The sequence below is a fragment of the Sciurus vulgaris genome, assembly GCF_902686455.1.
Source record: "Sciurus vulgaris genome assembly, chromosome: 7".
Classification (NCBI taxonomy): Eukaryota; Metazoa; Chordata; class Mammalia; order Rodentia; family Sciuridae; genus Sciurus; species Sciurus vulgaris.
Window position 1 is genome coordinate 113,599,394 of NC_136467.1, and position 15,674 is coordinate 113,615,067.

The 15,674-nt window shown below is 40.3% G+C and overlaps 1 protein-coding gene across 1 annotated transcript in view; it reads right to left on the reverse strand.

The window, feature by feature from the left end:
* SPATS1 (spermatogenesis associated serine rich 1) overlaps positions 1 to 15,137 on the reverse strand; it is a 34,578-nt gene extending 19,441 nt beyond the window's left edge. The window contains exons 1-5 of the mRNA XM_079147709.1: positions 15,094 to 15,137; positions 14,555 to 14,906; positions 14,161 to 14,295; positions 8,519 to 8,651; positions 1,095 to 1,219 (exon numbers count right to left, since the gene is read on the reverse strand). Coding sequence (XP_079003835.1) covers positions 1,095 to 1,219; positions 8,519 to 8,651; positions 14,161 to 14,295; positions 14,555 to 14,615 — 454 coding nt within the window. The 5' untranslated portion in view covers positions 14,616 to 14,906; positions 15,094 to 15,137. The remainder of the gene's footprint in view (positions 1 to 1,094; positions 1,220 to 8,518; positions 8,652 to 14,160; positions 14,296 to 14,554; positions 14,907 to 15,093) is intronic.
* Positions 15,138 to 15,674: the final 537 nt, after the last annotated feature.

The window sequence follows — 15,674 nt, forward strand, 5'->3', positions numbered from 1 at the left end:
CAAGTTTGGGTTCTGATCCATTGCTCTACTTCTTAATTATGTGTGCTTATATGGATGACCAAATCTCCCCACGCTATGGTTTCCTTCTCTGTAAAATGAGTAGGTCTATAATAGCCACATAGATCTAAATGTACAGGCACAAAAGATCTGCATGATTTATTCACTATTGACTAAAAATAGTTTGTATACTGCAGCTCATTTATTTGATGTGTGTGTGTGCATGTATCACTTAATGATTTTAAAAATGTATCATTAGCCTACTTCATTGTTGTAGAACACCATAGCATGTGCTTACACAGAATTGGATGATACAGGTCACTGATACAATGAGGGCTCTTGATGCATTCAGGAGACATGGTAGAGGGAGGAGGGAAGAATAGAAGTTCATTGCATTAGAAAAAGGGGAAGAGGGAAGGGAGAGGGGTGAGAATGGGAAAGACAGTAGACTGAATCTGACATAACTTTCCTATGTTCATATATGAATCCACCTCCAGTGTAACTCATTGGATCCTAATCAGAACAAGCTATACTCCACATACGTATAAAATGTCAAAATACATTCTACTGTCATATATATCTAAAAATATTTTTTAAAAGAATGATAAAAAAGGAGACATGGTAAACATGAGATGTATAAGATGCATACTGTTTTATAGTTAAGTTTTTTTATAAGTAGAACGAGTACACTACAATGTAATGGTAAAAACTGTAGTGTAGGATGTTAAATATATGCAGCACATGACTGTTTATATATGTGTGTATATTAAATACACAAATACACATATATATTACAAAATTCTAGAAAAATATATATGATTTTCAGAGCTACGGAGCAGAATGGGGATATTGTTGGAGAATATTGAGTAAGGATTTTTTACATGCTACATACTTTTATATTATTTTAATATTTTGCAGCAGTATTTTATGGTTTTTATATAAAGGTATTTCAGTTTGAAAAATGTATGACCATAGCTCCTCAGAAGAGCTGTTGTAAGAATTAGGGTGTGGGTCCCCTGTGCCTGTCAAGAGTATGGCAGGCTCCTGAGTAAACCAGGGGCACAGAGGCACGTGGGGGAGGTCTATGACCTACTCACTTGTCTGCAACTTAAGCAGGCTGAATTCCTCAGAGTATTCATCCTTTTGGACGTCAGGCAATGAGATTTCAGAGGACTGATCTGAATGTGAGAAGGGAGATTTCTGACCCAAATCTGTAGCAAGGCTAGAAAGAAAGCAGAGAATCAGCGTACTCTGTGTGCTTAAACTGGTAGTTAGAATCCATTTCACAAGTCTCACTAAAATGACACTACTTCTCACTTACAGAATTGGGCCTACTCATCTATAAAAGTCCCTGAGCATCTCATTTATTTTTTCACAATTCAAAGGGGCTGAAACATATTCAAAATATGGATGCTTTAAAACAATTTCATGGTTTCTCAAAAAGATAAACAGAATTATTATGTGACCCAGCAATTCCACACCTAGGTATACACATCCAAAAGAATTGAAAACAGAAACTCCTATATTTATATATGCATGTCCATTACAGAATTATTCATAGTAGCCCAAAATGGAAACAATCCAAAAGTCCATCCACAGATGAATGGATAAACAAAAGTTGGTGTGTATACACACACACACACACACACACACACACACACACACACCCCAGAATGTTATTTAACCATAAAAAGGAATGGAGTTGTGTTAAATGCTAAAATATGGATAACACTGAAAACATAATGTTAAGTAAAATAAGGGAAACATTATATTAAGTAAAATATTGTATGGTTCCACTTATCTGAAGATAGAAAGTAGATTAGAGACTGCCAGGGAGACAGGAGAGAGGGGAGAATGGTCAGTTATTGCTTAATGGTTACCAAGTTTCTGTTTGGGATGATGGAAATGTTTGAAAACCAACAGTTGTGATAGTTAGACAACATTACAAGTGTGGGGCTGGGGTTGTGGTTCATTGGTGAAGCACTTGCCTAGCACATGTGAGGCACTGGGTTCAATCCTCAGCACTACATAAAAATAAATACAAGTATTGTATTCATCTACAACTAAAAATATTTTAAGATAGATAAATAAAAATTAAAAATTATAAGTGTAATTAATGCTACTGACTGTACACTTAAAACTGGATAAAATAGTATTTGCTATATTTATTTTACCAGAATGTAAAAAAAATGTATGTTACAACATAGATGAACCTCTATAACATTATGTTAAATGAAAGAAGCCAGACAGACACCAAAGACCACATATTGACTATTTCATTTATGTGAAATGTACAGAATAAGAAAATCAATAGACAAAAATGTAGATTAATAATTGTCCGCGGGGGGGATAAAGGACTTGGTAGTTATCACTAAAGGGTACAACTTTCTTTTGGGGTAATGAAAATGTCCTAAAATCAATTGTAGCGATTATTGTGCAACTCAACAAATATACTAAAACCATTGAGTTGTACACTTTTAATGGGTGAATTGTAAGATATGAAGGTTAATTTTAGTTGTCAACTTGACCAAATTAATGAATATCTAGGGAACTGTGTTGGTGAGGGTGTTTCTAGACAAGACTGGCAGTAAGTCAGTGAACTAAGTGGAGAGAATCCACCCTCAATGTAAGTGAACATCATCCAGTCTGCTGGGGTCCACGCAGAACAAAAAAAGGCACAGGAAAGAAGATCTCCTCTCTCTTTCCTGGAACTAGGACACTCTTCTCCTGACTATTGACAAAGGAACTTCAGGTTCAGGCTGGAAATGTGACTCATTGGTAGAAAGTTTGCCAAACATGCACAAGGCCCTGGGCTCAATCCCTAATACCACACACACAAACACACATAAAAAAAAATCTCTAAAAATCAAACTCCAGGCTGCTTGGCCTTTGGACTCCAAGATGAGTGTCTACTCCTTTCCCCACCTCCCCAGGTTCTCAGGTCTTCAGCATCAGGCTGACAGTAACAGACTCAGTTCCCTGGTTCTAAGGTCTTCAGATATGAACTGAGCTATGCTACTGGCATTCCAGGGTCTCTAGCTTGCAGGTGGTCTATCAGGGGACTTCATAGCCTCCATAGAGCCGACTTATCAAATAAATTCCTTAATATATGTATGAATGAATACAGAGAGAGAGAGAGAGAAAGTTTATAGGCTCCATCTTTCTGGAGAAACCTAACTGATGGTATATGAATTTTATTTCAGTAAGTCTATTACCAAAAAGTAAAGTTTGTTCAATAAAACCATTAAATGTAAACAAAAAATCAATAAGTATATAGAGAAGAGGAAGAAATTATCAAAATACATCCAGGCTGAAATGATTATAGAAGCAGCAATATGTTTAGCACTGAAACTCCTGATAGTTAAAACTACTACAACAAGCTATTGTGTCAGCAGAAAGAGTAACCATTTCTGGCTTAAGTGGCTTAGCAATTGGTAGATAGCATTAGACAATGTATTCAGGTATATTATCTGTTATCAAATCATAGGAGGTTTTTTTCATAAAATTGCCTCACTCATATGTGAATAGTTTCAAAGAAATTTCATATGGTTTGTCTCATTTGCTCCCTACTAATAATCCTGTGATCTAAATAGAACCAATATAATCATTTCTATTTACAAAGCAAATGAACTCTACTTGACTTTCAATGATAAACACCCCTAGACTGGGTCAGAGATAGATCTGCAGCCCAGATCTCCTGACTCTAGACTAAAAATAATAAAGAGCCCTCATGCAATAACTCAACACTCCCCAATCCTAAATATATGACAACTTTAACCTTGCAATAAAATACCTGAATACCAGGGTGGAAATAAAAAGTTTTGCTGGATGATACAGAAAATGTTCCAAGGATAAAGGAAACTTTCCAAAAGAACTTTGAAAGTATCCTCCTAACTTTATTTATTCAACAAACATTTACCTGAGTCCATTCTGTGGGAGGCACTAGTCTAGACATTGGAGATCCAAAGATGAATCAACACAGTTCCTCCACTCAAGGAGCTCAGGGCTGGGTAGGAAAGATGGACACAAACACAGATGCCCACACCATGGAAGAGTGGGCAAATGCAGGGATACAGAGTTTCCAGCAAATTAAGGGCACTCTCAGGAAAGACACCTAATCCAGTTAGGTTTGAGGGGTCAGGGCAGACATCTGGAAAGGAATGAGCTATGACTCAAGAGATGGGTATAAGTTTGCCACATATATCAGTCAAGATTCGTAGCTGGGACTGATAGAAATCCTACTCGAACCATGGTAATTTAAGCAATTATGGGCATGTACAGGTTCCCCTGAGAAGGGTATCACTGGGGACAACCAGAATCAGGATTCAATGTCTCCTGAACTTGCTGGTTCCTGTTTGTTGAGACATTTTGACTTAATTTTTACCAACTGCAGATCAACTTTTTCATGAGGACAATAAGCAATCAACAGCCTCCAATCCAAATTCTCAGTCTTCCAACCAACTTTTATACCTATGTCCAATGTGAAGAAAAAAAAAAATCTCAGGGAAGGACTCTGATTGGTCCCGAATGAGTCATGTGCCCTTCCCGAATTCAATCACAATCAATGAGTGGCATTACACAAGAGGGCAGCTTCTATCTAGAATACTCATTAAAACTGGGTAGGAAGGAACAACTTCCCATGGAAAGGGGCTTAGCACAGAGGAGGCCCTAGGGAAAGAAGTCAGTAGAATCTGAGCAGCACCTACAATATGTGAACACAAGTAAAGAGTATTGGGAGAAACCACTTCAGGCAAAGGACACAACATTAGGAAAGTCACAGCGGGAAGAAACAGTAGGGAAATGAAGAAATTTGATGTGGATTTTGATGTTGGAAATAAGCCTGAAAAAGAGAAGGAAGGTAAATCTGGAGAATTTGCAATTTATATGAGGGAACTTAGATGTTTCTTTATTGCTCCTTTTTTTTTTTTTTTTTTTTAATGGAACTGGAGATTGAACCCAGTGGTGCTGTACCACTGGGCTACATCCCAACCCTTTTTTTTTTTTTTTTTTTTTTTTTCATTTTTTTATTTTAAGATAGGATCTCGCTAAGTTCCCTAGACTGGCCTCAAACTTGTGATCCTCCTGCCTCAACTTCCAGAGAAGGTGAGATTATAAGCACACATCATCATGTCCAACTGTTTTTTATTTTCTTTTTAAACACAACAGAAATTTATTGTCTCATAGTCCTGGAGTCCAGAGGTGTAAAATCAAAATGTCGGCAGGGAGGCTCCTGAAGACTTCAAGGGAGAATCCATTACATGCTTCTCTCCTAACTTCAGGTGGCTATAAGCAATCCTTGGTGTTCCTTGGCTCCAATCTTTGTTTCTGTCTTCAAGTCTCCTTTATCCTTGTGACTCACTTCTAACAAATAAGATGCCACTTTTAGTTTACAAAGAGATTGGACTTGTCTAGGTCTAGTTTGCTGGCTGAAGAGAGCTTCCATATTGTGAGATGCCTTATGTAGAAGCAAGGAACTAAGGGATATCTCTTGGCAACCTCCAGTAAGGAACTGAAGCTCTCAGTCCCATATGCCTGCAAGGAACTGAATGCTGCCACCAACCATGTGAGTTAACTTAGAGTGTATCCTCCCCCTGTCAAGCCTTCAAATGAACTCACAGCCCCAGTCAGCACATTGATTACAATCTCATGCAAGAGACCTTGAGCTCAGAGTCTCTTGAGCAAGAGACTCCATCCAAGTCCCACTCTGTTTCCTGACCCACAGGAGACATGAGATTACACATGGTTGTTGTTTTAAGTCATTAAGTTTTGGGTGATTCATTGTGCAACAAGAGATAACTTGTATGGAGGTTATCACAATGGTCTAGAGGAGAGATAATCAGAGCTTGGATAATGCAGATGAAGCAGAAGAGATGGATTATAAGATATTTCAGGACTAGATCCCAATTGTATGAATGGTAGAAGACCAGTGTAACCCTTGGGTATATCTATACCTTTGAGACTATGGGAACATCTACCAGAGGGGACACAGGAAAGGACCTGATGTTGAGAAAATCATGATAATTTCAGTCAAGGCACACAGAGTTTAAGGAGCCTGTGCAACATCTATGTGGACATATCTAACAAGTAGTTGAATATATCAGTCTGAAGCTGGGGCTACGTCTAGGCTAGAGGTTTAGATTCAAACACACATGCTTTGACTGAATTAGGTCCTCCTTAACCCAGGCATCATGAGAGAAGCAGCACCAATCACCCAGTTCCCATTCTGTAGGATTTGAACTTGACAGTCTGAGTTTTCTTTCCTTCCAAATAGATGGACTTGCTGCTGCTGGTAGTGACATATACCTAATATAGAGAACCTAAAGAGGGAAAGCTTAAGAATTATGGCCAATCTCTTCCATGTCCAGTGCTGGGGGTAGCAAAGCCCTTGGAGAAGATTTTATTATAGCAAGAATCACTGCATAGCTTTATTCCATTTCTAGGAGTTTACCTTTATAACATAACCAGAGAGGGGCAAAAGACGAACACACAGGGATACTCATTACAAGCATTATTCACAATAAGCAAACCCTTTAAAACTACAGGGCAGGGTTGGAGATATAGTTTAGTGGTACAGCAGCTGCCTAGCATGTGTAAGGCCCTGGGTTCAATCCCAAGCACTGCAAAAAAAAAAAAAAAAAAAAAAAAAAAAAAGAATAAAAATAAAAACAAAAATAGGAAGTTCTGACAATCCAGCATGTAGTCACTGAAGACCATGATCTTGAAAAACACTCAAAGATGTGAGCTATTTTTCTCCATATATATCATTAAGAAGCAGGTTCTGCAAGATGTCCTTCAGTAGGAGAATGAATACACAAGCCATGGTATGTTCAAACAATGGAATATCACTTGGCACAAAAAAGAAATGAACGATCAAGAAAAGACATAGAGAAACTTTAAATGCATATTACTATATGAAAGAAGTCACTCTGAAAAGGCTACAGGCCATGCGATTCCAATTATATGATATTCTGGAAAAGGGAAAACCATGGAGACAAGGATTAGGGGAGCGAAGAGGGATGGACAGGCAGAAGCCATAGGATTTTTAGGAAAGTGAAAAACACTCTGAACAAATCCCATCAATATGTACAACTACATTGCACCAATAAAAAAATGTGGAAAAAAAAGAAAAATAATCTGTAAGAAATTACCAAGGTAGATACAAGTCACTATGCATTTTTCCAAAACCATAGTATGTACAGCACCAAGAGGGAGTTCTAATATAAACCATGGACTTGGGATGAGTCTGACGTGTCCATGAAGGTTCATCACTTGTAACATTTGTACTTCTGGAGCAGGATGCTGATCATGGGGGACCAGGGAGATATGGGAACTCTCCATACCTTCCCCCTTCAATTTACTGTGAACTTAAAACTCCCCCAACTGAGTAAAATCTTAAATGAATCTTTTTAAAAAGCAGGTTTTACAAAAGGGTAGTATAGGTTCTTAATAGTGTAAAATAAATACATATTTGCATGTATAAGAAAAAATTTCCTTACACATATAAAAAAGTAACATCAGGACTAAGGATGTAGCTCAGTGATAGAGGACTTCGCTAGCATATGTGAGACTCTGAGTTCAATCCCTAGCACCAATAAAAAAAAAAAAATTAATATCAAAATGTTCAAATTTATTCTCTCAGGTATGAAATTATTCTTTCATTTTAATAGTGTTTTATATTTTTTAAATTTCTACAATAAACTTTCATTGTAACAAATATTTTAGAAAATATCTTCAAAACTTATTACTATAAAAGAAATATAGAGAAAGGTATCTAAAACATAAATACAGTCTTAGAATTATAAAGCCAACATCTCACCAGGCACAGTAGCACATGCCTGTAATCTCAGCAGCTTAGGAGGCTGAGGCAGGAGGATTGCAAGTTCAAAGCCAGCCTCAGTAAAAGCAAGGTGCTAAGCAACTCGGTGAGACTTGTCTCACTGAGACAGGGCTGGAGATGTGGCTCAGTGGTCCAGTGCCCCTGAGTTCAATCCCTGGTATCCCCCCCAAAAAAGAAAAAAAATCTCAGGGAACAGATGAAACACTGCCAGTTCCCCCACCCCCACCCCATCTGCAGGTCCCTTCCCAGGAGAGGTAATTACACCCTGACTGTTACTCTTAGGATAGTCATTTCTTTCCTTTTTTTTTTTTTTTTTCAGGTTTTACCACCTATGTATGTGTATGTGTTCTCAAAAAAATACACTTTAATTTCACCTACTTTTGGGCTTTGTAATAACAAGTACTTGCACAGCACTTACTGTGTGCCAGAGAGTCTCCCAATCACTCTTCATGTATAAGCTCATTTAATCCTCAAAATAATCCTAGGAAGTATTTTACAGATGAGGTTTAGAGAGGTGAAGTAATTTGCTCAAGTTCACACAGATACTAAGTGGCAGAGCTGGAACTTGAACCCAGACCATTTAGCTCCAGAATCCACACCCTTGCCAAGCACTACTTCTCAGACCATCAGCTTCTTGGTCAGTTTACCCCAACAGCGGTCTCTCTCTACGAGACCCTTACTTACTCTAGGTGACCACACACTCTGGTGAGGCCTGGAGGCTCACTGACATGCAGATCTGTTTCAACAGAGGATGAGGGGCTGTCCCTTCTGCCAGAGGATGTCCTGTTCCAGTCCAAGAAATGATTGCATTTAGTACCTGCAACACAGAGATATTGCCATTTAATTATATCATTGAAATACCTGCCACTCTCTCTAGTTCCCTAGATTATAAATAGTTTGCTTTAAAAATAGCTAACGTTATGAGCATTTACTATGTACAGGGGATTATGTTAACACCTTATCCCATTTAATCCCCACAACAGCTTGTAGATGCAGGTATTACTTATCCCCCCACCCTGCATCTTACAATGAGAAAACAGCCTCAGAAAGTTAAGCAACTTGCCTATGATCACATAGAATACAAACATTTAGGCACAGGTTTGATCACAGTATTTGTGATACCAAAGTCAAAGCTACACACAGTTACCTACTCTGAACTCAGTGGAGGACAGAGCTGAATCCAGCTATCTATCAAAGCACATTGTATTGAACATCTCAATACAACTTTTCAAAAGATTTGTTCATACAAAGAATAGTGAATAGAGCTGGTAATCATGACCTAAAGAACTGCCTTCAAAAACGTCCAGGGATTGCCTTCCCACTGTGGAGTCGTTCATTAGTCTGCACACCTTCCCCACCAGACTGACTTATTCATCTTAGTAGCATCCAGAACATGGCTGGCACAAAGTAGATCTCAGAGTTCCAATGAATAAACTAAAAAAGAATTACAACTCCCTAACCACACACAATCACAAGTAACATCATCCTGAAAGTCAGTAATTGTCAGATAGAGGCAATGTATACAATGTATATATGGTAAAAGTCAACCTGTTTCTTCTCACTTTATATGGGTGTGTGTGGGTCTTGTCCAATTATTTAAAAAGATCAGATGAATAGATATTGTATTTCTTTATGAATAACTTCAGAGAGCACAGAAGATCTATAGACACACTAACCTCTGGCTAAAAGAAATGTGAGACTTCTCTGACTTGTGAGTACATTTTTAACTTAACTGCTATTTTGCCTACATAGGATCATGCTTCACATGCATGTGGTATAAACCACGTGCCCTCTGCAAGTTCCATTTATCGACAGCATAGGCAATTTTTTATTCATTTCCTTCAAACTCATATAGCAAGTGAATCATATCTTTCCACTCTTGTTAAGTCCCTGCCCTATCACAAAACACTGTACTCTTACCAGGCATCATAGCATCCACCTATAGTACCAGCTGTTCAGAGTTTAAAGTAGGAGAATCATTTGAGCCTATGAGCTCTACTCTATCTCAAAAAAAAGTAGTCAAATCCTTCACTCCTAAGAAGATTCTCCTGTGCCATCAAACTTTGAAGTCCTGATGAGCTACTTCCTCCCTTCAAAACTCTCCCACTCTGGAGTTTCTTGGAATGTACCCTAAGGACTACCCAAGGCCTGTTAAAAATACAGATTCCCACTGGGTGCGGTGGTGCCCGCCTGTAATCCCAGCAATTCGGGAGGCTAAGGCAGAAGGATCACAAGACCCTAAGCAACTCGGCGAGACCACATCTTAAAAAAAAATAAATAAAAAGGGTTGGGGATGTGGCTCAATGGTTAAGCACCCCTGAGTCCAATTCCTGTTTCCAAAAAAACAAAAAACAAAACAAAAACAACAACAACAAAATGGATTCCCAGATCCCATCACAGATGTATTAAATTAAAATCTTTCTAAGCAAATCTGTATTTTCAACAAATTCCCCTCCCCCAGTGGCTCTTTGGCTCACATTTGGCAATGATCTTCCTCTTCTCAAATCCGACTCCATCACTACATTGCACTCCATCCAGCCCCCTTTCCTGATTCGCAACTGCCCAGAATTTCCCAGATTTGCTGGTTCATGAGAATCACCTCGGGGGCACTCCTTCAACATGCAGATTCCAGACCTAAAGGACATAACCTGGGAATGAGTGTGTTTAAGAACCACCTCAAGCCAGGTGCAATGGCACACGCCTGTAATCCCAGCGACTCGGGAGGCTGGGGCAGGAGGATGGTCAGTTCAAAGCCAGCCTCAGCAACTTAGCTAAGGCACTTAGCAACACAGCAAGACCCTGTCTCTAAACAAAATACAAAATAGGGCTGGGGATGTGGCTCAGTAGTTAAGCACCCTTGAGTTCAATCCTCAGTACAAAACAAAACGAACAAAAAAAACACCTCAAACAATTTATAGGGCCAGCCACCTGAGGGAAATGCTGTTCTGGAATATGTCCCAGAGCCCACAGCGGCCCCAGGTACTGTGAGGTCAAGTGGTGTGAGTTGCTAGGATAAAGTCAAGCCCAGTGGAGGGGGCAGGGAATGAGCAGTGCCGTGAGGAGGAGAGGACAGTCCCCAGTTGGCAAAGGAGGAACTACCCAGACACCAAGCCACAGAAGAAGTGTCAACAAACACAATATAGACCACGCTCTGACCACAATGCAATACAACTGGAAATCAATGATAAAAAGACAGCCAAAAACCATCCAGAATCCTGGAAACCCAAACCACACTTCTGAATAATTCATACAAAAGAACAAATCATAATGGAAATCATGAGGTGCTTAAAGATCCATGGACATAAGTACTATATATCAAAACTTGTGGGATTCAACTCAAACAGTAATTAGAAACTGGAGCCCTAAGTGCGTATACTATATTTCACTGGATCTATGAACATTATTATTTTATAAACCACAAAGAATAAAAGCTGCCAATTAAAGACAATACTTTTTATCACTTTGAATTTTTATTTTACTCTTATTAAAGCCTTCTTTCAGGTTTGGAAATACATTTTAATCACAGGAGTCATATACATAAAGGAAGAAAGAAAAGAAAAAGAAATTGATTAAGGCACTCTTATGCCTCAATCACTTTTCAACTCAATGCACATTTCCCACCTAACTTTGACCTCAGTGCAATGTGAATATGGGTGAAGCAACACTTAAATGGAAGCTTCTAGATTGTCTGTGGAATTTTCCTCCAAGCTATGGGCAATCATTCTTCATGTTTCAATGCTCATACAGCAAAGACTACACAACTGCTTTGCACCTGCTGCTAGGCCCATAGTGCTAGAAAGATCAGAACCAAAATCAGTGATGCAAACTGTGAAAAATGTCCATCTTTGGACAGTATAGGGAGATTATAATGTTCAAAAACAAAGTTTCCAAAACTAATGAGTAAACTTTCAACTTAAGAAATGAGGAGTGGGCTGGGGTTGTGGCTCAGTGGTACAGTGCTTGCCTAGCATGTGTAAGGCACTGGGTTCAATTCTCAGCACCACATCTAAGTAAAATAAAGGTCCATTGAAAACTAAAAAATATTTTTGAAATTTATTTTTAAAAAAAGAAAGAAGGAAGGAAGGAAGCCAGGCACAGTGGCACACACCAGAAATCTCAGCAACCCAGGAGGCTGAGGCAGGAGGATCATAAGTTCAAAGCCAGTCTTGGCAACTTAGAGAGGCCTTAAGCAACTTAGCAAGACCCTGTCTCTAAATAAAATATAAAAAAGTCTGGGAATGTGACTCAGTGGTTAAGCACCCCTGGGTTCAATCCCCAGTATCAAAAAAAAAAAAGAAAAAAAGAAAAAGAGAAGAAAAGAAAAAGTAACCTCCACAAATGATAAGGAAGGAAATCATAAAATAAATAAAATTAGTAAGATTATCAGAACTACAACATGAAAAAAATGAATACGGTGGATAAACAGAGTTCAAGGGCAAAATTTAAAATGCAAGTAAGTAGTATTAGAAGTGAAAAGGAGCCCATAATTACAAATAAAATAGAAATAGCTGCACAGATGAAGAATTTGAGTTGCAGAAGTGTCAAATAACTCATTCAGGGTTTCAATAATAAGGAGCATAATTTATAAAATGTAGTTTCTTGTTACATTCATCCCCTTCCACAACCAGAGCACTTTCACACACGTGTCATCTCAGACGACTTTCACAATACCTCTGTCTGGCAAGGAGACAAATCATACATCAAGCCCTGTTAGTTTAACATGGATACCCTTTAACCAAACACTCAGCTGCCCACTCCTGCTTATCTGCTCAACAAGCAGGCTAAGGGTCTAGGGCAGTGGCTTGTAGCCCTTTTCTGGATCACAGGACACCCTCCCACATACTCTCTGCCAGAAAGATGCACATAGCACACACTTGTGCATGTGTCTTCAACTGATTTGTGGGTCCCCTTCTTTCCTCAAATCCATGAACTCCCTGTTGAGCTGAACTCTAATGTGGTCTCCTAAGTAGATGCAGAAAAGGAAACTATGGTTCTTTGGATAATGTGGTCTGATGATGTCAGGGCATAGTGTCCTGGTACCCCTAACTCTGAAGCATGGAGCCTCCTTAGCTCATCCTTTATAAACAGCAGCTTCTTTCTTTACCCCAAATCAAACCGGAAACCGAGGAAGCTCTGGAGCTTGAAGTTCGAATCCCAGATCCATTTCTCCTTGCTGTCCCTGCCACATTGGGTAATGAATGGTTCTAATTCTCCAGCTCCTCCAGGCTATTTCCTGCTATGGTGGGGAGTCGTACCTTCCTCCTCTCTCCACACTACAAAGGAGAATCCAGAGATCACAGACAGATCACAGTTTGCATCGCTGATTTTGGTACTGATCTTTCTAGGAGAAAATCTGATTGGGCAAAGGTAGGACATTCCCTAGCCCCTTTTGGCAGCATACAGTCACTCATTCTTCCAAGTGAATGACAACCTGAGCCAGGGCTCACCCTGAGTTTTCTGGGAGACTGTGGCTGCTCTGCTCCAGGACACTGTGCTCTAAACCCAAATGTGCCTCCACGCATGCTCCTCAGTCTTAAGAACCAGTTATGGAGTGACCAGCCATTACTTAATTTGAACCTCTCCTGGCAGTGTTCATAATTTCTCCCTGATCTGTCTAAGCCCATAAACAGTTCCACAAATCTACTAATATTCAGCAAAGGAAAAAATGGAAGGGCACAGACTCTGGAGACTGGCAGACTCAGGTCAAAACCCAGTGTCACCTTTTATTAACCAAAGCACTTCCTCTGCTCATTTGTAATATACTTCCCGAGCTGTAATAAGATCCAACGAGGCAATTCAGGAGAATGGTGCACTCTGCCTAATCAGATCGTGGATTAATACAGACATAAACTACTAGTGGAACAATTCTTTTTAAATGCCTCCAAGCTAGATGCTATAGTTTGGATCTTGAATGTCCCCCAAAGGCCCATGTGCTAAAGGCCTGGTCCCCAGCCCACAGCACTATTGGAAAGTGGAAAACCTTTAAATAGATGGGGTCTTGTGGAAGGTCTTATGGTCATGAGAGCACATCCTTCAAAAAGACAATGGTACTCCAGCCCCTTTTCTCTCTTTTTTTCACTTCCTAAACAGGAAGTGAGTAGTTTTTCTCTACCACATGCTCCCACTCTGATGTGTCACCACAGGCACAAAGCAACATGGACTAAAACCTGTAAATCTGTAAGCCAAAATAAACCTTTTCTCTTCATAAGTTGATCATCTTAGTTGTTACAGTAACAAAAAGCTGACTAACACACAGCCTTCTAATAGTGCTTCCTGGATATAGCAACAAAACTACACCCAGCCCTCCTGTTTTCTTAGCACTCAACTGCATTTCCTCTCCACCTCGGTCAAGCAGGAGTCAGCTTTCTCTGGAACCTTCTCCAGCTCTCTGCTGCAGATCGATCTTGAGATGGAGGGAAGATGGCAGCTCTGCAGACCATTTCCAGTGTACATGGGCTCATCTATACACGTGGTTATTTTAAATATTAATAATGACCCAGAGACAAAGACAAGACACTCATACGAAAGGTTATCAGCCAAAACAAACACTCCACAAGCCACTGAAGTCAAGTGCACAGGGCTAGGTTCTCAATCGGAACCTCCCCGCTTGCAGTTCAGGGGCGTTTCTGGGTTCGGATGCCCGAGGGCTCCAGAAAGAACTCGCCTGCAGCCTACCCCAGCAGGGATCGCCGCCCGCCCACCGCGGGGCTCCCTTTTCACCTCTGGGTCTTGGTACTCCATTTCCTACGGGAGCCCCAGGTCTACCCTCGGAGGCTTCCATGGAGAATGCGGCCGAGATCAACGCATCAACTGGCGGCCGAACTGCCGAATGCCGGGACTCGCGGCCGAGGGCAAGAGGGACCCGCCGCCGCCGCCGCCTGCACCTGCCACCCGCGGAGCCGCGTTCCGGGGTTGCCCGGACACCGCGCCGCTTCCTGCAGACCGGCTTCCCGGGGCTCCTCTCTCGTTTGCATCCCGGCTTTCTGGCCTCGGCACCGGATGGGGTCTCCTAGAGGTGCAGAACGGAGGCCCCAGGCATGGCGGGACGACAGAGTCAGGGAACCCGAAAAAGCTGCTTAGAGTTTTAGAAAAGAAAAAGAAAAAGAAAAAGAAAAAAAAAAAATTTAAGGGTTGTGGTTCTTTTCCAAGCAATTTTCTTTACTAGAACTGTAGCCTCTGGTGGCAGTGAAGAATGGGTCCTCCACAAAGCTTGCAGATGCCCCCTTATCGTTGGCATTGACTAAACAGGATTCATCTACCACTTAGAGTGCCTTTTCTGGGCCAGGCGCCCTGGTGGATGTTATCTTCCTTAAGCAGCCAGCTGCATTTTTCAAAATAGAAAACTGACTTTGAACAAGGGCTTGCTCAAGGTCATTCCGAAAACAGATCCATTTTCAAGTTTCTTCATTCCAAATCTACCACTCTTTCTATTCTACCAGCTGAAATTTATCTTCCAAATCCTTCCTTTCCAGTATCTAATAAATCTTGCACAGAAAGCTTTTTCCGAGTTGAGTTTAGTCCCTAAATTTATATTTAGAACTACTTTCTCCCTCGGTGCAGTGGGGAGAAATTTTAGAATGTGTTTTATTTTTAGTAATTTTTTTAATGGTTACAAAAGAAATAAATGGTCATTGTAGAAATCTTAGAAAATGGAGAAAGGTATTGTTGACACTCATAATCCCACAATCCAGAGATCAACCGCTTTTTCTGGATGTCTGTTGCTGAATAACAAATCAACACCAAGTTCTGTCACTTTATCTCTGGATCCTGGGAATTGGCCAGGCTATGCTGTTCAGTTTGGGGTCTCTGCTGTTGCAGTTAGAGGGTGGCTGGAACTTCC